The sequence below is a fragment of the Seriola dumerili genome, unplaced genomic scaffold (genome assembly GCF_002260705.1).
Source record: "Seriola dumerili isolate Sdu_G_001 unplaced genomic scaffold, Sdu_1.0 BDQW01003009.1, whole genome shotgun sequence".
NCBI classification, from domain to species: domain Eukaryota; kingdom Metazoa; phylum Chordata; class Actinopteri; order Carangiformes; family Carangidae; genus Seriola; species Seriola dumerili.
In genome coordinates, this window is record NW_019177264.1 from 196,240 (window position 1) to 223,204 (window position 26,965).

General features: G+C 39.3%; 1 protein-coding gene across 2 annotated transcripts in view; it reads right to left on the minus strand.

Moving 5' to 3' along the window:
• The window catches only part of rgs3 (regulator of G protein signaling 3), an 86,185-nt gene that overhangs the window by 20,115 nt on the left and 39,105 nt on the right, over nucleotides 1–26,965 (minus strand). For both annotated transcript variants that reach the window (XM_022769474.1, XM_022769475.1), the window contains one exon: nucleotides 16,839–17,822. In XM_022769474.1, coding sequence (XP_022625195.1) covers nucleotides 16,839–17,822 — 984 coding nt within the window. The remainder of the gene's footprint in view (nucleotides 1–16,838; nucleotides 17,823–26,965) is intronic.

The following is a 26,965-nucleotide window of genomic DNA, read 5'->3' on the forward strand; positions in this document are numbered from 1 at the left end:
TTACAGGTTTATTCTCAAGTTTTTGTGTTTCTCTTCCTCTCTTCTTTCTGGCTGCCAGACCCCCCTTCGGGCACCCCGAACACAAAAGAGACTTAGACGCACCATGCACACACACCCAGACTGCCTGGCAATGGCCAGTGGAGCATAAAAAAAGTCTGAGTCTTTTCTAAAAATAACCCTGGTGTGTGTATTTGTGTGTGTGCGTGCGTGCTTATGTGTATAGACTGCTCGCATGCCTCACTGACGACAGTAAGAAAACACAGAATTTGCCAAAGACCACACGGCGATATAGCCCCCCTGAGGCATGGGATGCACGCTGTTAAAAGCAATTGCGGGATGGCTGTGCAGATACACAGATAAAGGTTTAACCTGACTACATGTGTGTTGCTCACGTGTCTTTGCTGCAAAACATGTATACATGCATGCACGTGTTAGGGTAAACATATGGGCAGACACGTTTCCAACAATGCAAAATAAGTCGAAGAAGACATTAAAGAGAACAGAAATACATGCACATGATCTGGGAACAGTTGAGCTCAAGTCAAGGGAGAATAGTGTGTGTGTTTGCTTGTGCGTGTGTGTGTGTGTGTGTATGTGTGTGTGGTGTATGTGAGTTTGGAAATGTGGGTTAGATTACCAATGGGCTGCTATTTCCTAATAGGACAAGTCAAAAATGTCTGTCTCTTTGTCTCAACAAACTTACATTCTTCAGTTGTGCTTTGCACTAACAAACACATTGTAGGAACAATATTCTAAACACGGCTCAGAAACATTCTTGACCCAGTCAACTCAGATTCTAAATCCTCCGACAGCCTAAAAACCCCAGAGGTGAAGAAATGAATCTTGGTCTTTGTGTATTTAAACTTCTCACCAGTTCAACCCCTGCTGCTTTTCTTCATGGGACCTCCCTCGGGCTGCTTCCTTCCTTTTCATTCCTCTGTTTCTTCTTTTATTTGAAAACATATTAACAAGCTGGCGTCCGAACGATGGGATGTGGACCCATTCCATTTAGTGCAGTCTTAAGATTGGTGCTACCTGTTAGACCCCAGTTTCATGACATTGTGTATCTCTACTCCGTAAAGAATCTATTTCAGACTGACGCAGTGACATCATCCAACCTGGCTTCACGGCCCCGCTCCTGACCTACAGGTTTAAAGCAGCTCTGATGATGATCAGCTTTGATATGAACACAGCTTTTTACAGTAACTACAGGATCACTGTAGAGTGACTGAAATATTACCTTTGGTGCAGCTTGATGCAGCTCTCTCAACAATAAATTTTGCCCATTTAACCTCAATAGATACTTGAACATGATCACTGAATTCGAGTGGTTGGATTTACTTTTCATAAGATGTACTGCTAAAACGAAACGTCAGATATTTACACGAGGTCAGGCAGAATTCTTTGGCAGCGATGTGTATGGAGTTGGCAGGCCTGGGACTTGCGATGTGAAAATGATGGTAGCCAGGGATTAATGTGGTTAAATGGGGTTACATGTGATTTTAACCCTTAAACCTTTTTGTGAAGGTAATATCTGTATGAAGACAGATTGTTGGTTCAGGCTTTTCTATTTGTATCCACTGTGACTTTCTACTAAGAAAAGAAAAAGGGTGCACTGCAGACTTAACCAAAGTCATATGTTTATCAGGATGTGGAAGCTACAAAGTGCGCAAATAGAGGAGGAAATTGTTCCCAAAATTGTCTCCATGTGACTTACCAACCCAGACAGCACTACTTTCAATTTGGATTTAATGTGTTGTGTGCTATACAGAAAATATGGATCATACTGTATTATGTTACCAAAATACCTACTTTGTGGAGTCCAAAAGTCTGAGACCATTTTCCCATGGGAAAGTGGTGTCAGACTTTTGGACCCCACTGTATGTAGTCACGAGACTCATGAATCATTAAATCGGTTATGAAATTGTAAGGACTTGTAAGGCTTGTCTATTTCTAGACTGATTACAAAAAAAAAAAAAACAGTTTCTATTTCTTAATCTTAATAATGAAATAAAGTCTGAGATCCCTCCTTCCGTCCTGCTTTTCCATCCTTACTTAGAACAGTATCATTTTGTTCATCATAGCCCTCCTGCTTTATCTCCATGACAATGAACAGATAGCAGACAACAAGAGCTTAGTTTGGCACACAATGAGATGTGAGTCACAGTCCATTACCGTACACTGTATTTATAAAGAGTGTGAGGCACATGTTAACAGCTTATTAAGCTGCAGCATCCAACCCAGCAGATTGTTTTATGCAACAACAAAAAATTAAAGATTTATACAGTTTTAGACCTTAAGGTGTTTTTCACAGGATGAAACCTGCCCTACCTGCACTGAATATCTCTTTTTTTTGTAATAGGTTGTAGTAAGTATGAGCATTTCATCAACTTTCTTCAAAAATTACTCTTGTCTACTCCAAGTTTGAGGAAAGTTGCAGAGCTGTCCTAAAATGTTAGGAGCTCCTAAGAGATGGATAATAACAGGTGAAAGACTTTGAAGATAATAGCTGTACAAAGCTGTGTCCCTGCTTTGTGAAAACAAGTTCTCGCTGTTTACACTTAATTTATCCTCCATACAGCAGCAAGAAAGTACAGCTACAACAATGATGATCTGGGACATGACAACCGTAACTGCATCTACTGCACCTCAAAAGTCTAATACCTCCAGTCACTATAAAAACAAATGCTTCAACATTGCTTCACACATTGATTATGCATGAATAACCCTTTATGTTGTGGCCAAATTGGCTATGTTACACAGATTGATCGAAACCATGAGAACAGACGAATTACAGAGCCAAGGCATCTGATAAATTAAACAATTAATAGGCGTCCTAGCTAAACAGTGCACAATGGTGTGCATTGAAAACCTTTGGTGTGTAAATATAATTTGTCTAATTGCATTTAGATTGGCCTGTCAGTCTTCTGAATGTGTTGAGTGCACATTGTTATTATTGAGGGTATTTTTAGCCCTCGTTTTATTTCACAGGAGTGACTGTAAGATCCTTGATGAATAGAGGCCCTGAGGGAATGTGATCCCAAAGTCAGAAAACACATGGTTTCAGAAATGAGGGACTTTATCATGAAACTATCCTCTGGGCAAAAACATGCCTAATTTCAATGTACTTGCAAAAATATCATTCTTTCTCCATGGTAAAGCTTAACAGCATTCCTTGCATGGCACGTATTAGTAAACCAAGCAAACAACTGGACACAGCATGGTTTTTTGATGATAATCTTTGCCATTTCTTGATAAGTGTCTGCACTTCCTCGTAGATCTTGGCCAGAGAGTTGAAAGAAAATAAGTAAAAGGAGACAAAAAACAGAATACTGGGCTCTGTCTCCAAGGGGTATTGAAGGAACAATGGGGCCTTTATAAGAGCCAGAAAATACAAGAAAATATAAAGAAAAAAAGATTTAATTAAGGAACAAACTGACGCTTAAACAAAGAAACATGGGAGAGAGATCACAAAAGCAAATGCTGAACTCAGCGGGGGAGCTGTTATGATTATCAGGCAATCGAATCCATATATGAAGCTGTTGTCTAGTGAAGTTTTCATGAGGCTATGACAAGGGTTCGCAAAATTTATTCGTAATGATACTCTGAGTATTTTTATCTCAGAGTTCTTCCTTTGTTTAATAAAAGCCTTGAGAAAACATCCCTGATATGTTTTGCCTCTATAATTTTCTTTGATGTGTAATTACATAACTGCTTTAATGTTATGTTTTTTTTTTCATTGTTTCAATTATTGCCACAGGAAATATTTTTCCAACTTCCTTTATAAATAAAAGGAAATTCTGAGGTAAAATAAACTTGTGGTTGAAGCCGAGGGAGTGTGATCGTGTATGTGCGTAATTCTGTGAGAACTTCTGAGCTTGTGTAATACGATGGCAGATGCTAATACACACTCTCTCTCACACACACACACACACACACACACACACACACACACACACACACAACAGTACAACACCACACACACACACACACACACACACACACACACACACACACACACATACATACACACACACACACACACATACAGTACAATGGCAAAACCACAATATTCAGTAATATCTGAAAATAAACTCGGTGACCTTAACACAGGATACTGATTCATTCCTACTTAAGCTACATAATGAAGCAGATACAAAAGGTGCATTGTGTGTGTGAGGGTATGTGATTTTAATTCAGAGGGAGAGTAGTTTGTGTGTGTGTATGTGTGTGTGTGTGTGTGTGTGTGTGTGTTGTACTTGATCTGACTCTCCTCTGCCTCCTGTTATTCAGCACAGCTCAGGAGATGGCTGCTTCCTGCATAAGTACTTCCCATGTCACAGGATGTTAATGAACAATGCTGATACAACGTCACCTCTGTGAGCTTCTCTGAAATGCTGTCATGTTACCCAGCCCTGAAACTGGTGCTATCCATTAAAATGTTATTGACATTTTCTGACCAGCCGATGACCTTTCTGCATGGAATTTTAATGGATGCAGCCTCATAATTCTTTCCAAAGCTGGCAGCTATGCACAGACTGGCCATCAGGAGCACCAGTGGGCCAATTATTCCCAATTGGCTGCAACCACTATGGGGCGAGGCATGAATATACATTCTCTTACATTGCCAACATAAATTGCATAATTGTTTTTCAGTAACAATTGAAACACAATTATGGCAGAAGTTTGAACTGAAGCTTGCAAACTGTTGGAGTCAGACTCAATTCACATGATGGATTTCTCGCTTAAAATTAGCGACACATGCTTCCTAGGTCAGTCGCACTCATGTTGTACACTCAATCAATCAATTCATGAGCTTCAGATGCATGAAACCATCTAAGAAGCCATCGTATAATATCTCTATCTATCATGCTAATGGGCTTAATTACTAAAAGAAATAGTAAGGAAAAGTAATAAGTCATCAAGCTGACCTTGTATGGTCTTTTCTACGCATAATTAGTTTCATTGTTTTTAGTTTGTTGGTTTTGTTGGTTGGTGGTTAGTATCCAAATATCTTAAGTTATTACAGCTGCAGAGCCAGTGTTGATACAGTAATTACTTTATGTATTATAATAAATATCATTACAGTGGTCCAGTAGGATTTAATATGCTTATAAAGTGTGTTTCTTCCAGTGCAGTTCTGACACAGACATGACATACTTCACTATTTTCTTTCCACAGAGGTCACGCAGGTGTCAACCTTTATATTCTATATTGTTCAATTACTTACTAATAGCATTCCTGTTCAACCAGTCGTTCTTTTCATTCGTATATAATTAAGGTGAGGTCATGTTAATGTACAGAATAGTCACTGCAAAAGCATTCCTCGTGTCGTGTTTGGACGTTAATGTGAGTGACGTTCATTGCATTGTCACACTGTCTTGATGTTGCAACATGGGGCTGGTGGCCAAACCCTCAGAAACAAGTTCTACTCCCTTTCAGTCCTTGCTTACAGATCTGCAGTGCTGAGCTCTGCACTGTATGTGGTAACACATTGATAAAGATAATTATTACATCTATTTAAAGAGGTGAGGTGCAGGTGTTTCTTTGGGCCAATTAGCAGCAACAGGAGTTGGATTCACAGTCAAAACAAAGGGGGCTGGTTTCCATAAAAAGGGAAAAGCATAGGAAAGCAGCGTGGCGGGTTGAGATGTATGGCTTTCAGGAGGGAAGGGAGGAATGCTGCGAATGAGATTCCGACAGCGGCAGCCCAGGAATGATGTGGGTCACACACCCTCTCATGAAAAGGTCGTGCTTCACCTCCAAGTGGAAGTAAACAACACATAATAGACATGGAATATCTGACTCTTCTCTTGGTCTCCATTTGCAGACTGACAGACAAGATTAAAGCATCTGTTCCCTGTGATTTTCACTTCAAGGTGAAGTCCAAGTTGCATGCCTCATTGAATTTGTTATATAATGCAAAAGCTTTAGCTTCAGTATCTTTAAAAGGCAGTGCCATAGCGTCATTCATTTTTATGTAAAATGAATTCCACTAGAAGTAAACTGATGCATAAGTGAAAAGACAACTTAAAAGAAATTATGCAAATCACTGGTTATAAATTTTGAACTTCAATTGTGCTCGCTAAGGCCTTCTAAAGAAAAACTGATTGAAGCTATTATGAAAATGTTTTGAAAATTAAATAAAATAAAAACAAAAGTCAACCTCCTGGTGGACTTTTATGCTTTGCAGGATATTATTACAGCTTTGCGTCAAAAACAGAGCTTGTGTGAGTTGTTTAGTGAGCCAAAAGCTCCAAACAAAATACCATTCTGAAGAAGCAATTGCAAAATAAAAAAATAATAATCCACTCAGACTAGAGCCAAAAAATATCCTTTGAATTCTTTTTTGCACAGTATAGAGAATAGTTCTATCCTGTTATTATGTTGTTATTATTTTTTTACTGTAAGAAATGAATGAATGAACGCCAGGGTGAAATGGATAATGTCTTGCTGCCAGGACTGAATGGGACCGGTGTGATTAAATGTGGGACATACTACAGTAAACTGTAATCACAGCAGGAAGTAGCCGACAGCAACAACCTTTAGATGAAGACTACAAATTTCAGTGTCAGGGAGAAAAAGGTTATTCAACCCAGTTAGATGTCTTATTTCATAGCGCATGCCTTATTGTAACAATTTTGAACTTTGATTTCCCTTTCTCTACCTCCAGGGCTGATTGTTCCCTTGACCTTGTTCCCATCCTGAGAGGACAGCGTGTCATCATCCCACCAACATTGTTCACCCTGACTCCCGCCTTCTGGGGAGTGTGAGCGATTGTGTGTGTCCTGTTTCTGTATGCGCTGCTGCAGAGTTGCGTGTGTCTAAAATTCAAACCTAGCCAGGGTTTTCGTGCTGATTTGGACCACACAGCTGGCATGCAGATAAAGTACACCGCGTTCTTGTTATCTCACTGTATGTACAATTTTCTTTCCGCAGACAGAACACACGGGAACTCGGACAAAAAGATTTAGTCTTTCAAAGTGTATCCCAAAACGGGAGGTGAAAAGCAATTAAAGGCATTCGAATACACTGATCTCACAAAATGTTTGTGAAATGTTCATAAAATTTTCATCTTGAGTGAGCATAAAGAGTATTTCCTCCATCACAGCTGCACTTATAATTATCGTAAAGAAAGTTATCTTGAATATTCTTGCTATCTAATCTATGCTCTCAAATAATGCACACTTCATCCTAACACTTCAATTACTGAATGACTGAGTGGCATGGGAGGCAACACAAGAGTGAACACTCATTAATCTTTGCTATTTTAGGGTTGAAGCGTTGAAAGAGCAAGTGAGACAGTGTGATTATGTGCACGATCAAATCTCAGCACTCAAAATACCTCTTTGTGTACACACAGTGTCGGCAGTGATATAACTCCATAAACGATATGAAAAATTGGTTTGTTTAAGGTTAATGAAAGACTTTGGTCATGGGTAAATTAGGTAATTATCTAATCAAAATTCAGTGTAGAGCGGTTCTTGGCATGCGTCGGGAATTGAACCCGGATCTTTACTTCTGAAGCCGTGCCCACTCTCCACCCTGACCACAGTGTTCAAGAACATTATTATGAAAACACTACACTTTCCACTGCACAGTTGCTTTTCTCTGACTGTGTCTCCTTTACAAAAAACTGTTTATGGTGGAAGAACTATTTATCTGTTTTTTTTGCACAAATATAATTATTTACCATTGTTTATGTTTCAAGCTCTTTTGATACAAGTGGCACAGAGCAAGTGTCATCCAGTGTCGGGTCAACTTCAATCAGTATCTTTTAACATTTGTTATCCAGAGACTACAAAGTGTGACTTTGTGTGTGTGTGTGTGTGTGTGTGTGTGTGTGTGTGTGTGTGTGTGTGTGTGTGTGTGTGTGTGTGTAGAAGAAACGATCTATCTACATTTATGTAACCGATTCCCGATTCAGACACAACACTGCTATGGCAACGGGCACTGTAAATACCTCCATTTAAACACACACAAGACACATAACTATCAAACAAGGGGCCTTCTGGATCCTGTCTTGGATTAGGTGAACGTCAGAAGAGGGTTTTGTTATACTGGTGGCAGCATCCAAAGGCCTGTCACTTTATGACCCAACTGTATACACTGCAGGGCAATGAGGTGGGCAGGGAGCATGAGTCTGCTGAAATAGGTCCAGCCACTAATTGCCGCGACATCAGGCCATCAAGTCTTACGCGAGAAAGGCATCATCAAATGTAGATTGCTGACAGTAACTACTGTATTTTCCCCTAAGTTGTTTCCCAGGCTGCATGTGATGTTCCTTTGCGTTATTATATTAGTCATGTTTATTGTCATCATCTTTATTTACTCTGTCAAAACAGCTGATGGTAAATGAAACAATGCCCTGTCTTACAATTTCCTGGCTTTGGCAGACTGATTTGAATTGCAAGGTGTCATGTTATATTATCCTCTTCTATGTATATTACTCATTGGGGTCAATACCCCTGCTGTTGCCTTGCTGCCCTAATTTTGTCAAATGTTCCTACTGTTAGCGAGTGTCACGCATGGAAGTAATCTGTAACACTGTGGACAGAGTTACAAGTAATGAGCCAGAGACCTCTGTGTGCTGACATCCATTGTTTGACCTGTTCTGTTTTGTTCCTCTGTTCAAATGGGAAACAACCAGGAGCAAATTATTTTTTAGCATCAGTTTCAAAGGAAGCTATTATGGCCCTGGTTCACATTGTATTACAGCAATATCAGAGTTAATGGATGGAAACAGCATGTTCCCACACTCCTTCACACACAGTTCACAGCAGTAACTATCCAGGTAGCTCATTAAACCCATCCCCCAGTAATCACAAACAGCCAAACAATTGCTAACAAATAAACAAAAGGAATGCTAGCTTCATTAGCTTGGGATTAGCCTTTGTGGTGGGGATTTGTGAAGGTGTTTAAATCCATGTGGAGCCTAGTGAGTGTTTTAGTGGTAGAAGAAGAGAGTGAGAGAGAAAGGATACAGATACACGGGGTGAGTTTTTTGGCCATGTGGGAGCTTCCCTGCCAAAGACGGATTAGTGTGGGAAGCTTTGAACTCTCATGAGGTCACAAGGAGTTACTAAGTTCGCAAAGATAAATAGGTTTCATTTCAGGGGAAAAATAGTTAAAGTGCATCACTTTATTTTTGGAAATGATCTTTAATAATCCTGCAGGTGTTGTGTAAAAACCTCTGACTCTTAACCCACAGGGATACTTTGAGTTTTAAATCCTTTGGTTAAACTACGATCAAATGTTTCCTACAGACCTAAAATAAAAGATTAAGTTTGTTGTTATTTAATTCCTCTTTCTGTGTGTCTGTTTCATAATATTTTAAATGAATGTAAATATAAATTGTAAAACTGCAGAAATAAAGCGATCAAAAGATTCCACAATAGTTACCATCCATCCCATCAATAAAACTCATCTACAGAGATATATCCTGGAAACCAGAGAATTATAGTGAAAACACATGTTCCCACATTAACTTGATCCTGACTTTTGGCATGGAAGAAAGAAATGTAATAAGCAGATGTGAAGAATTTATGTAATAAGAAAATATTTCATTTGACAGTCAGTTACAATAAAGTGTCTCTGTAAGGACTAAGTGAATGTGATAACTCTTCCCAGAAGACTCTTATTTGTTATCACAGTTGCTCAACTGGGAATGATGTTTCCTCTTCCTGTCAGTGCGACTGGTTATCTATGGAGCCAGAATATCTTAAGTACATGTCTTGGTCGGTCAAAAAACACCCTCTGAGAAAAATGTTAATATTTAGTAAACAAGATGTGAACAAAACATGATGACTGACTATTGCCAAGCCCCAACCTCAAACAATAATGGCTTAACAACTTGAACTAGGCATGTAAGGCCTGTCAAGATTTGAATTCATCCACATGTTGAAATGATGTGCATGGAGGTCTGGTAAGAGTGACAGTCTGTATATAAAACAATCTTCTTCTTTTTTTGTTTCTCTAAACCCAAAAATCACAAGCAAAAGTGTAAGGAATGAATTTAACAGTGTGTGTGTCTGCAAACATTAACATACCTGGGCTAACTAAGTTACTACCTACAGTAGTAAACTAGCATTACTGCCAAACCCAAGTAACACAACTGTGTGTGTGTGTGTGTGTGTGTGTGTGTGTGCGTGTTGGCGTGCGTGCGGGCGTGCATGTGTGTGAGAACTTATGATGTGTCAAGACTGTTGAAGCCAAGGTTGTAAATAGCGCGATTGGACAGAGTTGGGTGGAATAATGGAAACAGAATGTAAGAGGATCATTGTGGTTGTGTTTGGTTGTATAAGTTGAAAAACTAATATCTTAGTTTTGTCTTCGAGCAGAACTTGCAAAGGACTCGCTAATGTGTGTATTTTTATGCACATTAAATAAAGATTAAAGTTTGTTTAGCTTTTTCTTTTCTACTTCACATACATGCGGAGAGATACTGTGCATTCCTCTTCCTATTTTAAGAATCCAAATAAAAAGAAAGATTTGTCTGGAAGCTCCTAGACGACACAAGCATTTCATCCACACTGAGGGAGATGTCCCTGATTTCACAACAAGGGGCAAGAATTCCTTCCTAAATGAAAAAAATTTAGTCTGTTCCGTCTTATGTAACTACTTTTTCCTTTTGGAGCAATCTCACATACGATATACTGACTTCCATACGTCTGGTGGACTCTTGCAAGTAAAGTCATTGAAATTTTATTGTGAACTGTGGAGTAAAACACCATAAACTGAAAAACAACGCCTTCAGTTCATTCACATTTTTGTCAGTAGGTACTTTATTGACTGGACAGTGAGCTGACTGTTCTGAAAGCTTGTTCAGTCTGCTCAGTAAATATTTACATGTTACTCATTTAGCATTTTAGTGGACATATCCAGCCCGGGTGCATCCCACATGGATTTGAACTCTGGAGACCTTTTGTCCCTTCCGGGCCAAATAGTGTACAGTCAAACAGAAGAAAACCCTGGTGTTTACCTCCTAAACCATCCATTTAGTGTGTCGCAGTGCTGTCACAGAATACATGCTGATTTTTATGCACACCTTGGCCCTAGGCTATTTATCTATAGCATCTATTTTGTTTCATATTTGGACAAAACAATTGAAGGGATGGCTTTGGCACTCATCGATACCTAGTATTTTTAAATCGTTTCCACGAACCTCTTATGCAGTTCATTCAGTAAAGAACAAACTATTATTAGCTGTGGTCATGCGCGCTGACCCATGTGAGGTACACATCACAGTCTTGATATCAACAAGTGCTGTGCCTCTCTCATACTATATCCTTGATACTAAGATTAGGTAAACTACATGGGACAAGCACATTAGGGCCCGGGGAAGGATGAGAGGTCAGCACTAATAGAGTTGTCTTGGAAGACTGCTGGGAGCCTGGTAGATATGTAGCTGAAGTACTTGAAGATGGCTTAACATTACGCAAAGTTTACTAATAGTTTTGTACGTGGGCCTGAAATAGCATGTTTAGGTTCCTGTAAGTGTTTATCGTGCTTATCACAGTGCAGTGGACATTTAATGGAAGTCCAGGAAATTTGAAGACACACTATATTGTGAAGGAACAAAACTCCAAACATGTTCTTCTAAGCTCAGTGCATATACAAAGGTAAAGCAAATACACATACATATTCTTGCACCCTTCCCATACTGTTATTGTTGGCTTTCCATCTGGAGTCTGTTATAGCCCATAGAACCGATATTTTCACAAAACCAAACTTACAGGTCAGTCTATAGGTCAGCTATACTGTTTGTATAGGTTCTTCCATGTTTGTGCATCTATTTGATATTTTGGATTTAGCCCCAAGGACAAAGGTGAGTCCGTTAGAAGAAGCGGTGAGTACTGTTTGCCTGGTGTTAGATCATCCTGTAGTGCTTAGGCTGGTTGCTTTAGCCTGTGCACATGTACACCACCATTAAATAGAAATATCTAGATTGTATCATATAAACGAGAGAGGACTAACGACATAAAAATGATAAAGGATACAAGCAGTTGTGCCTCCCTCTGATTAAGAGTTCTGCGTTATTGTGTTTTCTCACTGTCTGCCACATGTTCCCCTCTTTTCCCTTCACAATCTTCTTGTGATGAGAGAGAATCACAACCTGGTTCTACAATAACACTGGTCACCTCGCTGGAAGTATAGTTACACCAGTTACACTATGATTCATCCTGCAAGTGTCCATTCCAGTATACCAACTCTATTTATGTTTCTGAGTGTGTGTGTGCGTACGTGAACACGTAACACTACCCGTAAGCACACCTGTTTTCAAGTCTGAATGCATGTTAACCTATTTTCATTTTATACTATGCACCTCTGTGTATCCTTGACACAACGCAGGAATGTAAGCCATCGCACAACCATCAGTAAACACATTAAAATTGTTTCCTCCCAACATCTGGAAAGACAGCTGATATTTATCCAGATTTCAAACAAACATTCAGACCCCATAAACAAAATGTTTGGCCTGCTTAACCAAAAAGCACTGCGTTAAATCCACATGTGTCTGTTGCAGCAACATCTGTGTGGATGCAACATATTCACAAACTGACACAAGATGACTGATAGTGTGATTTTTGGAAAAACAAGTAGGATTTGAGAGTTTTGGACAGAGACATTAAGAGTTTAATTCAATGGTCTGCTCGGAAAAGAACATGCAGTCATTTAGTCTTACATAGCCATTTAAGGCATGCATCTCACCTTGTGATGGAAATTAGTATTTTTCGGTCTTTGGAGTGCTACCGTGGATAAAAGCTGTCAGTGGAAACAGATCAGTGGAATTTTTTTATTACCTCTGGATTTCTCATCCCTTTAAATTTCCATTTTAACTAGCTATCCATTTTAATAGTGTTATTATGGTGCCTGCAAAAGATTCTCCTTATCATCCAGGCATAGTAGTAGCTCTTGTAGTTCATATTTTCTTTGGCCTCAATGTTTGGGTACTATGTCATTTGGAAACAGTTTTACAAAGACCATTAACAGCAGATTTTTTAGCAGATTTGAAACTGTCCTCAACAGGGTAGCAAATGATAGCAAATGATGTCAGGGAAGGTGAGGGTTTGGTGTGACTTCACTATTTGACGGGTGGACCATGCTACCTCATCAGATTAAGGCAGTTGTTAGCACTGGTAAACAGAAAGATTCCTACATAAATGGATGTCCTCTCCTGTCCAACAAGGCTCAATATTCATGTGGAGTTCCACAAGGATCAATTCTTGGCCCAACATTCTCAGTACTCTTTTTTTTTCATTCCTCTAAACAATTTGTGCCTTTCAATTGCAACCAACAGCGATATCTTTGGCAGTAGCTATTTCCAAAGGTATTTTTGTGGTAAATGTATTTTTAGAAAACATCCGATTTAATGTTGATATGACAGATACAATATAAAAACAGATTAATCACATAAAACTAATATTTGTCATTCTAATGTGTGTTTTGCATTTTTTCCAATTTTAAGATCAATTTTAGTTTACTTCTGGTTCACAAATCACTTTATAACTTTTTTGGAAAAGTGATATATAAAGCAGGCTTGATTTATAAGGTTTGAACACTATTTTTCAGCCATCAGTAGCAGGAATAACACTTTCTTTTAAGCAGTTGTCAAGAAAAATCTCTTAGTCAAACAAACTGACATTATTTCTCTTGACCTGCTCTCTGTCTGTCTCTGGCTCTCCTTGCATTGATGATAGGCCTCTGAAGAGATCAAGTGAGAGAAAAGGTGCAGAGCGGAAAGAAACGCAGGACCAGAGTCGGTGCTTGTTAAAGGGCAAGTAAACACTGCCTGGCAAGAGAAGTGACAGACAGAAAGAGACAGAGAAGGAGGGGCAGCGGGTTCACATTAAAAAACGGCAGAGACAGTACAGTCACACATACTAACTATACATACAGCCAAAAGCTTTAAGTGTACACATGTGCGTGTTTAAGTCACTGTAAAGTGTCCTGGATAACAAGTCACTGAAATGGTAGTGATAAAGGAACTTGAAAATAAGTCTGAGATCTCCATTTGGTCAGTCTCTGCATCTAAATAATGAATTGCATGTAAACCACAAGACTTATAACATAAAGCATTACATGTCCTTGCTATATTCTTAATGTTAGTCCACAAAGCATTGTTTCTTCACACCTGACATGAAATATGCATGTAGTATATTAGCATGGAAGCAAAGGTTTACTTCATATTTTTTATATTAAATAATGTTTCAACTGTGACTGAGTGAAATGTTCTGCAAAATACAATATATCAAAAATAGTTTGAAGTACTGTTATTTAGCATTTACCTCCAATGTTTTAAGAAAATTGTTCCTTTTCAGGCTTGTACACTCCTGATATGTTAGAACTAATTATAACCAGATTTCTGCCCATTCGATCACCGCGGTGCTGCAAATGAGGGCCAACAAGTTTGGAAAAACTTTGAAGGTGTCATGAAATGAAGGCAGTATGTTCATGCAGGCTCAGGAATCTGTGTTACTAGTCTTCAGTGATCCCATAAAGTTTTCTTGGTCAGAGGTTGGTCACACACACACACACACACACACACACACACACACACACACACACACACACACACACACACACACACACGTGGACAAAAACACACACAATCAGGTTCTGCACCTAGAGATGTCACAAGATTTATGAATGAGGGGGGAGATGACAGATCATTTTAAATAATGGAAACACAAGCCTCAAAGGAACAGTGTCCATGACGCCAATAGGTAGTAAAATTACCCTTGAATCTGCCAAGACCAATAGGCTCCAGCCCTCTCTGCTGCATTCCTCCTCTGCACAAGTTCACACACACTGCCATTTAAGGCTGCCAAGTGTACTGACAAACTCTGGGAAGGCAGATGTAGATGAAAAGGAACAGTGCCTCTGATATTCTATAGTGATAAAGTGAGCACTTAATTACCTCTGTCATATGTCTATCATTAAGTCGGTGGGTTGTCTGTTGAGCCCTGATTTCACTGTCTTGTTCTTTTTTTTTTTCCTTTTTCTTTCCATTTGCTTGTGTTCCTTTTCTGAGAAACAATCATTACCAAACTGATACTGATGAAATAAGTCTCCAGGTTTGGAGTTCAAACTATGATAGTGTTGCTGGAAGAAATCGCTGCAGAGATGATGACCTGTCTGCATTCCATTTATAATGCAATACTACTAAAGAAATGATCAGAAAACATGTAACGTCATAGTTAACAAGAAAATAAGTCACCTTGGCCAGAATGAAGTGAGAAAAGATATGACGCACATGCATCTGAGGCTGCTGGGCTAACATGATTTGACGCATGCTTCCCTCTGTTGGACAACAAGAGCAACTGCCACCTGCACATTTATTCCTTTCTCAGAACTGCTGACGATACTGCCTCAAAGGAGAAAACCCCAAAAACTTGCCCAAACTTTTATCACAAACTGGTGCAGTTTTTATATTAAAAAAAATCATCTCTTATAGTTTCAGATGGCACACAAATTTTAAATTCTGATCCTACAGGAGATATTAAATTAAAAAAATATCAAATGGTAAAAATGTGGGGAACAAACTTCTATAAAAAGTCATAATTTCATGATAACTTTTTCACTCTGCTACAAATGCTAATGTATTCTACATAATGACATTAGAGTTCAACTAAACAATATACAATGTTTATTTATATGAATTATGGAAACTAAACTAAATGACAGTGCTCTCTGCATGTAAATATCAGTGTACATGTGCTTTATTATGAAGACGTAAGTGTTTTGCAGAAAGGTTAAACTAATGTGCAGTTTGTGTGAAACCAGGCATAAGTACTTTGCATAACGAGTTGATTGCTTTAGTAAAAAAATGTATTTGTTGTCATTATCTGTTATGGTTTTGCAATGTCTTGTTCATTGTATTAGAGAATGTTTAATACCATCACAGAAATTGGAGACAGGTGAATTTGCCCTATTTTGTGATGTGACAAACTAAACTTTCAGCATGTATACATTTTCTACAAGGTAGTTGTGTTGCGTAGTGGAAGCATATTTAGATCCAGAAAAGCTGCTTATATTTGACTTCTGCAGGGGGCTTATGCAAATGAGGCTAGATGCTGTTCCTTGTACAGTTAATATTTTAACTTTGTTAACCTGCATACAATGACATAGATGCATCTCAAATATACCTGTCAAACTCTGTCATGCAATTAGTCAATAGTTTTAGACTTATTAAACGTATTTCTTTGCTATAGATAGTCGTGGAGTGTATTCATGCATAAGATTGTACTGGTATACAACTTTAGTTGCAATACACTGCTAAGATGTCTAATGTACACATACAGTATATGTATGTGGCTATTGTCTGTCTACTGTTTTTGAAAATCACTATGGCCTTTTGTTTTTGATGAGCTTGACACTTTTTTACACTTGAGACAGAACAATCTTGTATGATTTATATTGTAGAATACACGAATGACAGGATTCTTGTGCACTTGCTCTATTTTACCACTTGATGTCATCATTTTTACAGAAACCAGTGAACCGTAACTTTGGGATCATTCATGCACAACTGATGCAATGGATAGGAGGGACATACTGTAGTACTCAGTATGTGAGGTTAGAAAGAAAAACTGAAATAGTCTGAATGCTATTATAGACCAAATGCCAGTACTAATGTGTGTATGTTTTACTGTCTTTGGTCCTTCAAAATTCTTACACTCTCTTCCTGTTTTAGAAATGACCCATGTCGCCCAAGTACAGAAAATGTGTTCTAACCATGGCAGCGGCTGAATTTTACTACAGTGCTGTATTTTTTTAACTTTATTCCTACGTGACTCAGCACATACTGTAATTTATTCAAGTGTGAAGCTGCTTACCTTCCTCCCAGAGAACAGCATACACAGCTGATGCATGGAGCCTCCATTCTTGGTCAGCTCTTTCTTCAGGGTTTTGGGTGATGGGAGTGTCCAGCCGCCCTTGTGGTGTGCTCCCCCCGCCTCTAGGCAGTTGATGGCGTTGTCGGAGGTGAAGCATGGCGTGCGGGGGTCCTGCAGGAGGCTTCCTTCACTGTGGGTGCGTCTGCGGAGGGAATTCTGCACACTGAGCCCCCCTCCTCCATGTTTCTCACAGGTGGCACCCTCCACCATGCTGCGGCGCTTGCTGTCACTGCGCTGCAGGTAGGCATCGTCACTGTCGTCTTCATCGTCCTCTTCGTCAGACTCCTCGTCATCATCCTCATCGTAGTCTTCGTCATCAGTGTTGGGTGAGGAGAGGGCATCGGCACTAAAGGAGCGATCAAGGCGCAGCTCAGGGATGACAAATGAAGATGAGGAGGAGGATGGAGGAGCGTTGGTGTCAGGTGGCTCTGAGGCATTGTCCTCATCTGTGTTCGACACCACCAGGTTTAGGTTGACCTCCTCGTCGTTCATCTCGCCCTCCTCTCCTCCTTCTTCTTTCTCTTCCCCCTCACTTAAAGTACTCTTTCTGCTGGCCCCATCTTCCTCCTCCTCCTCCTCCTCCCTTCTGTTCTCCAAATCCTTCATCTCTCTCCAGATCTCCATCTCGTTTCCCTCCATGCTCTTGCAATCCTCACCCTCGGTGGAGGGAGGTGGTGTGGGAGGCACCTTATGCCGCTCCTCGGACCCCATCAGACCTCCAAGGGGCATGTAGACCTCATCCAAAGGGGTGAGTGGCTCCGAGGGGTGAGGACTGCCAAGGGTTGGGGGCTCCGAGGGGCTGGAAGGATATAGACTGCTTTCTTCACCTTCTGAGCTGCGGGGGGGAAGGTGGAGGGACACACCTCCTCGATCTCCTGCTCCGCCCAGCTCACATGAGGGGGCATCCACCTTAGGCTCCGACATCTACAAAAGGGTACAGAGAAAGAAAAAGGAGAATGAAAGTTAGTCACATATGTCTGGACAAGTTGTGCACTATACACTGTTTAACTCACTGTTTAACGCAGCATGAGTGAGATTCACTTTGAGTAAAACCACTTATTACAACTCCTCCATTCCCAGTGACTGAATTTGGCTTTAAAATATCTCACGGCATGCTACATCCTGGCGTGACCAAGTGTTACTTCCAGGATCAGGCTATATGCTGAACCCTGACTGATCATAGCGTGTGGTCAGTCCTGTCCTGCGAGCTCGGACAGGAGGGTCCGGAGACAGATTTCCCGATCAGGAAAGTCAACAAACACAGCATGATAGAGGGCATTGTGAACATTGTCAAACCAGGGGAATTACGGCACAAAAATTACGACATACTAGTCTTTCCATAAGGGCCTAAGAGTGGGTTTTTGTGCCAAGTGCTAATAATTTCATTTGACTGACAAAGGGCTGAACTGCCAGAGACCACACTGTAAAGTCGCTGCCAGTGAGTTTATATTCTGATATACTTTTCTCAGCCGTGCTGCTCGCTACTGTACTTCGTACTACACTGGAGCTTGCCGCACTGATTCAGTCAAACTAAGTTGGTACTGGGCCCTCAGGGACTGTGGAATAAAAAAAAAAAAAAACAAGCCAAACCTCAAATTATTAACACCAGCCACAAATCGTTTCACTCGCTCTGATATTTTTGTATCATATCAACATAGAATACATTTATTTTTAACCCAAATGACCACACACACACACACAGGCCCACCACTGCCCTCACTCACTTCCCAGTGTCAAAACTCAATATCCCTGCCACACACCAATGTGAACATGTGTGTATAATGCATACACACACTCACACACACACACACACACACGCATACGCACATGCGCACACGCACACGCACACACAGACACACACACACACACGCACGCACACACACAGAGCACATGTCCTAACCCCCTGCCTTTGGAAATCTCTTTTACCTCCTTCCCAAACTCAGCTGGTTTTAAATGTTGCTTTAACCTTTGCGGCCCACAGAGCCCTCAGTGGGTGGATCATTGTAAATGCATTCTGAGTGTTTCAAAACCACGGAATTTAATTTCAAATTCAACTAAAGATCTTCAAAAGTTTTCAACAAACTGAATATGTTTATAAAGTTAGGCACAGAACTTTTTTTTTCCAATGGTTGCAATGATGCTGCCAACTTCAATAGTGTTCAATAGTGTTCAAAAGTGTTAGCACAAGTAGTTGCACAATACATTGTGGCATTATTATATTATTATATTATTATTTTTATTATACATTAAAATATGAGCCGTATAGGTCAACTGTGTATATACTCACATTGCTGTTATACTATAAACCTGTTGATTTTGGCCCTGGCATATTTTGACAAGGGGGCTAAGAAACTTATTAACATTTGCTCATCAACACACTGTAGCCATTCTGTGCTCCAGTAAACATGGCTCACAGGAGAACATCCAGAAACCTGAAGGAATGCATACAAACTTTCAACAGAGATGATGCACTGGTTTAAACATTTCAATAAAATCTGAAGTGGAAAGTTATGACATAAGTTGGTTAATGCGGTTTGAAAATGTTAGCTATCAACCCCAGCTACAATTTTACCACATGAAGTTGCTTGTGGGCCAAAACCAAAAAAAGGAGTACCAAAAAAAGAAACGTCAGAAAGAAGGTCAGAAATACCCTGTGCGAGGGACTGTTTTGAACCACTGCATTACTCACTATTCATTTAATAAAACAGCCCTCTGAATGTCACTTATGAAGCTCACAAAGTTAGACAATAAAAGCTTTGTTGCTGAAAATTGGAAGAAAACATTTTAATGTGTGAGGACGTCCATGCTGAGAGTCAGTCTAAGTGAAAAAGACAAGTAGAGGCTTAAGTAGTGGCTGTAATGGTGTTTGCTTAAGAAGACAAAGACCATGTTCAGATGGTAAAGCTGTTATCTCAGCTGGCTTCAATCGATCGAGTCAATGTAGAATTAAAATATCTCAAAAATGACTGGAGACATTTGGTAAAGAGCAAAGGATTAAACGATAGAATTAGATGAAGAAAAAAGGGTTTAATATCTGATTATCTTCATTCACCTTCAGTTCACAATTCCTCACCCTGTGTGAAGTATTAAAGTGCCAAGAAGCAAATAGTAGAGTACTATAATATTTAATTAGGGTGTTATTTTCACAGAGCAGTAGGATTACAAAATGCACATTTGTATATAGTCAATGAAAATAAACTGCAGTACTACAACTCTCTGTTATACAATGTATTCATGAGTGGATTTGTGGAATCACAAGCCTTCAGCTCAGTCAACAAAATTAATTCTACCTCCTTCAATTCTGCAGAAAGTCTGGTGAAGGGCCTCATTGTGCTGGTCAAGTTAACCCATGATGACAAGCTGCAGTCACAAGATGCTCTGTTCTAATTGGAGATAATGCTGCCTCCTCGCAGACAGCTCTCATGATATTTCACAAGCTGTTTGTGTACTTTTGCAGCTCAAATTATTTTCCCCACATGCTGTGTGGCTCTGGTTGTCCTCGCCTCTAAACTTTTGACCTGTATTCATGAACTCAAAGAGCTTTTAGGACTTTCATTCAGGATCAGCTCCAAGAAAGGAATCCTTAAAATTATACTGTCTGAAATTGTAGATCATGTAAGTGCTCGTGCAAGAGTTTGTGTGAAAAAAAACAAAAAACAAATCAGTCAACACTGAATTTGTTTTTTAGTGTAGGAAAAGTGTAAGCAGAGGTGATGTAAGGGGTTATTTGCATACTGAGTGGTGTTGCACTGTAATTTGCCTCAACTGTATATAGGCACAATACAATATACAATGAATACAGTATGTCTGGATATAGGATGGGAAGGTCTGAAATTGGGGTCACTGTGACTCCAGCAACCATATGACGTCATGTTTTTGTAACATGAGCTGTGGAGAACTTGAAGAAGGCTGTGTTCTGAGTCAGTATCTTTGTGTATGCATACTATCACAACCGCAAATCTGGCATTTAAAAACCTGCCACAATGCACTATATGTTGACCCATCAAACCAAATAATGTTTTGCAAACCTTTGCCTCTCATATCTTGCACCAGATTCACAGTTCTGATGTGTTTATTATGTGCAATCTGTTTATACTGGATTTATATTAATTTATTCAATGTTTATTTGAATAGTATGTTGCATGTTTTAGGGGTTGACACATAGCTCCCCCAAATCTCAACACCCTTCTACTAAACCTTTTTAGCATACAAGTTAAATCTGAGATTTTCCCAACAGTCTAGGCATGGCTCAAAAATCAACCGTTAGCAAAATGAAACACCAGTAAAATGACTCTACTCTACCATCTGATAAGTGTCTATATGAGTCTATTTAATATTCATATTACAGAATAGTGCAACTAAATGAATAACAGGTGAAAAATAAATCTACTTCAAACAGATATTCAATTCCTGAGTATCATTTAACAAAGAGATTTGTGCTTCTCAAAGACATGATGATAAAGACTATATAGTTGTCTGATCTCAACTGATCAACAGTTTTGTTGCAAAGAAGACACAGCACTGACCAACAACAGTCAGATCAATGACCATTTTTCTTTAAAACTCATGTTTTTTATTGTTCACTGTTCTTTTGAGTAGTGATGATATAATCCTGCTGGCTTTGACTACAGCCTGGATTAATGACAGACCTTAATTAATTTGCCAAAACACATAATATCTGATCTCTCTGTATGAGTTATAACTTAATGAACTTTAATATAGTGGCGAAAGATCAAAGATTGCTAGTGCTTGCAATAAAGCATTACATCAGTTGGTGTCCGGTTTGGGCATTGACTGAACAGCACAACCGAGGGGGTGATGGTGGGGGTGGGGGTGGGGGGGATGGAAGATGATTTCAAACATTAAAAAAAACGTAATTCTAGCAATTTCCAAGCCTCCCAGAAGAGCACAACTGGTCGTACCTAATCCCCAACCCCTGATTATTCTGGCAAGGTCTTTCTCTGAGCGTCACAACTCAAGGCTTGACACACCTTTTTGGTGCTTCTTTGTTTGGGTAATGTCGGTTTCATTTACTATTTCCCATGGTGGTCACTGTGAAGCCCATCGAGACAAGAACAGTGACTCAGGGCTATCAATATAAACTGGACCTGTGTAGATGTCCATGAATATATAAAACTACCCCAAGGTGATCCAGACCTCTCATTTTCCCTTCTAACTCCCTCTTAACCTCCCTGTGATCCTACCTTAATGGTTCACAGTAGTGTTACAACCAAGACATCAAGGCTTCTTGCTGATTCACAGGGATATTTTTAGAATGAAATGCACTTTCAAAAAAGCACCCATGGAGGAAAGTGGAAGTAAAGCCTTTGCCTTTCTGCCCATCCTTTTCCAGCATTTTCTTTATTCATGGTTTTCCAAGTCAGAATAGTGAGTCACTGTCAGAAAAATGATGACTTCTGGGTTGTTTTTTGAGGCTTGTCATAGTATGAACATTTTGAATCATCATGGTATAAACATTAATTCCTATATCTATCCATCACGCATTTAGACCTGACATTTACGTAGGCTGTTTCTCTTTCCCTTTCTCCACCTCGCTGACCCCCATCTCTTTCCTTGTCTTACATACATAAACCCCTGACTGTTGAAGATATGGCTCGAGACACAATGGAGCCACCTGTCCTGTCAGATACACTTGTTCCTTCTTACACTCTCTACAGTGGACACGCACACACACACACAATCAGACACAAGAAATAAAGCAGCTTCACATTAACCCTGTGTTTCTTTTGAGCCTGTCCTCACATCTTATCTTGCAATATGAAAGGAAGAAAAATATGAATAAATGTATTCATCTTCAAGGCTTTGTCCAGTTATGATATTTTCCATTTTCCCTGCATTCTCTGTTCAATGAGTCTGTTTCAAAAGACGAATGAAAAGACACAAGCTAATGGGCAATGAGACATGTTCAGTGTTCATTCGCTTTTTTTCTGCACTTACGTTTATGTGCATATAAATGCGCATGTAGAATATACGTGTACTCAAAAGTCATCAATGATTCATTAGAATACAATCTCTGACATTGCCTCAATTAAGCAACAAAACCAGCACTAAAAGGCAGAGAGTGGGATGCAGGGTAAGAGAGAGAGAGTAGACGGCGGAGACAAAGTGGAAAAGGCAAGCAGAAGAGAGGAGTCTGTGATAAGTAATGACGCAAAGAAAGAAAGAAATTAGGAGGAGAGAGGAAATGGATGGAAACTAAATCTTGGTTTTTCATGTTGATGGACCATTAACACCATTACTGGTTTCACAATGACTTAAAAAGCTAATGATGATCTTTTTTGAAAAGGGCGAATATGAATTTCCAAACATAATTTTGGAAGTGGAAGAGTCCGTCTTAGTGGCCAAAGGCCAAACAACAAGAGACTGGATTCAGCTCACTGAGAAGATGTGATTTAACACTTTGGTGGCCAGCTAACTCCATGGCCTCCTTGAGTTATCATTGGACAGCTTCATCATGTTAGAGACTGTTACTTGTGTTCAAGACCAGGAGGCAGTCATACTGGTGACTGGCATTAGTTAGTGAGCCCCAGTCAATTTCACTTTAGGTAATTTTACACATTTTATACAATTCTTTATGTGCATGGTTCAGACAACAGGGTCTTTGTTGTATGTCGTCTCTCTCAGCCTCAGTACTGCTCACAACATGATAAACCTTTCTGATATAGGCTGCTGGAAGCCTTTATTCTGACATTTACCCTCTGGCCAGTTATTACATGTTACGCTAAAGATCAAAAACAAATTTTGAACTTCATCTTTTATCATATCACACAGTTTGACTTTCTTTACAAAGAACATTACAGCCTCAAAGAGCTGCCAGTCGTATTAGTGTCAGTCGGGTAAGGGAACAGACACAAGCACTGTATGTGGGTTTAAAACAAACTAGAGGCAGCACATCTGCAAATTGTGAGGTTTATCACAATTCCTAGATTTGGGTCAGCTCAGTTGCATTTCCTTCCATTTGGAAATCCATTTAGGCCCTAAAAAGTCCAACAAAAGAAAAATTTGTGGAGAAAGAAAGGCCAAATGGCTCTCAAACTTTAAAAAAAACATATGCATACTTATCAGCCTCGGGAGTCCCAAAATAGTGAGATGTTTAAAGCCAAATTGGGGCATGTAGGGTAGCTATCACTGACCTTATTTCCTGTATCCTGTGACTCGTTAATGTGGAAAAAATACATTTCAAACACTGCACTCAGAAACTCTATTTTGAAGTTTTACTTCACAATTTGTCTCAATTTCAATTTGAATATAAAATTCTACACGTTAAACCTTAAATTGTATTCATATATTTGCCTCTGATATAACATGTTGAGGGATAGCATTCATGCTGCACATTCAAAGGCAGCTGCTGTATTTTACAAAAAAGTGTATCTCCTCTGTTTAACACTATTTGTAAAGAAAATAAGTTACACCTTCCAGTGACACCTGCCAAATTACTCATTCCTAACTCATGCTTGGTGTCAACTGAGTGGAAAAGAAACACTGAAGAAACCATGTGACAGCGGTGAATACCTCCAGTCTTGCTGAAAAAATAACCCTACTCTGAAGCTTAAAATCTTATAGTAAAGACAGAAGTACATGGACCATGTGAGCGCTGTCCCGCAGTTACCATGGCAATGTGAGACCTGTCCCAGGGGAGCAGCTTTCTCCAAAAACTAAAGATGCATCTTTGAACTCTGTCATCGTAGTTTCCCCAAACCCCTATTCTCAATAATCTCTTTTCTAGCCCTTCTTCTTTTCCCTTTTCTCTATTCAATTTCCTCTGTCCTAGTTGCTTTTAAGTAAGACATTACATTAAAGAGTATTAAAGTTTTCCCCTGCTTCACTCTACTTAGTCAAATATTAATGGTTTAATGTATCCACCATCACACTTGCCAAATCCACTTCCAACTTCAATAAATCCAGCTCAATTCAATTAGCAAAGCTGTTAAAACCACCACCAAAGAAAGGGAAAGTTTTTTCTTCTCTTCGTCTCCACTCCTTTCCACCCACTGACTCAGTGGTGGACCTGTATGATAGCAAGTTGGCTGGCAGGATGTACAAGTGATGTACCCAATCTGTCTGTATTAAGCCTGTTATTCGGTCTCCTTTGCTCACAGACTTATCTCATTGATCTCCTAAAAGGACATCTGAGGTCAGATAAATCTAGAAATGTTTCCTGTTAACATGGCCTAAGGGAAAAGTTAAAATGAACATTGTGAGAGAAAAGTTAATTGAAATGGGCACTTTTACCCTTGTTCTTCTTCTACCACTGACAGATGAGAAAAGTATTATCACCTCTTTGTTTCCACATTAAAGAACCATTTCCAGTTTGCATGGGCCAATTTCCAGCACACAGCAGTCTTTGCACCTTAGCAAAGACGATATGATCCCTCAACAGCTTCCTACTAACAAACACTGACAATTACGTTTGATGAGCACCAGGGCTTTGGATCTTCTATACCGAATCACTAATTATATGATGTAATCAAAGGTAGATTTTGGAATAAAATTTGATAACTACCTCCAACTGACAACATCTTTATCTCAAATTCTGATCTTTTTTTTCTTTTTTTACTAAAAGTAAAAGCAGCAATACCACACTCAAAAAATACTCAATAACAAGTAAAAGAGCAACATTTGCCTCTGAAAGGAGTACAAGTTTAAAGTAATAGAAAACATTGATCTCAATGTCAGTAGATGAAAATTGCATTATTTACACTTCAGGTAGAAAAAAACTATTTAATTAGAAAAGGAGCTTGAAATATTACAAAGAAGGAATGAGAAGAACAGACTCATGATAAAAATTTTTTAAAAAAAAGGTAGTTGAAAAAAAGAAAACACTTTTCTTCCTGTGCCCTAACAGACTTGGCACAATAGAAGGTATTCAAACTAAAATCAGTGAGTTATCAGCTTTACTTGCAGCATCTTTCTGTGTAAAATTGTCATTTGCAGACTATAAACATCCTTGGGCAAGTGATGCTACTTGTTATCTCCCTCAACAGTGATCACAAACTTGTTTTCTAAAATAGTTTTGAACCACATTATTGTCCACTAACTTGTTTTATACACACATAGCCCAAGTTGTTTATTTGCCTCAAGTGAAATAATTCGCTCCAACCCACGTCACAGTCTGTCGCATAAACTCACACACACAGTTTATTTCCTACATTCCTGCAATCACCGGTTATATATTACAAAGGACTCACACGCTCAGTCTAATTTGGAAGAGCTGTATACAGCATGTTGATGAGCTTGTCATGCAGCATCTCATATGATAATCATCCTGATGTTTGTTATGACTGACAGGAAGACAGCCTTTATGTTTGTGTGTATCTATGCACACATGTCTGGGCCAACTAAATATATATTAGGCGTGTTTTGACATATACTGACCCAGACCAATCTGTGGTCTGAACATTTAAGAGACATTATTGCTTTGTATAATTCCAATAACTTGTTAAGAGGCCAGACCATATAGATGATCAATCTCTGAATTGCCTCATTATATGCACCGCAATGCACCGACCTCCTTTGCCCTCCATTTAACTGAGAGAGGAGCGACGAGACGGCGATAGTCGTTTATCTGTCAGACCCCTCCGTTGTGATCAGGCCGAAAAGGGAAGCAGAAAACAGAAAATGGGAAAGGGAGCAAGGGAACGAGTGAAAAGGTGTCTGCGGATCAAAGAAAATCCAGAAGACAAAATGTCAGTTGAACACTGGGAGCACAAAAGTAAATCTTTTAGTCGAATCATGGAAAAAAAAGACAGCATCAAAAGACTACCGGCTCAGGAGAGTGATAAAAATGGTTTATGCTCTGGTAGAATTCTAGTATTTATATTGGTCTACATCTTAGTTTTTTATAGATGCTTCTGCCGATGTCAAGTAAAAACAAGTAGAAATGTCAAAGTTTTCACGTGACAAAAACATCACCATTATCAGCATATAATTTAGGTTCATCCACTCAGAAGGACATGATAATACCGCTAGTCATAACAGGTACCAGTGTTGCAGGAATATTCTGAATGTCAGCAACACTAATGGAAGAAGAACTACAGTGGCTCAGT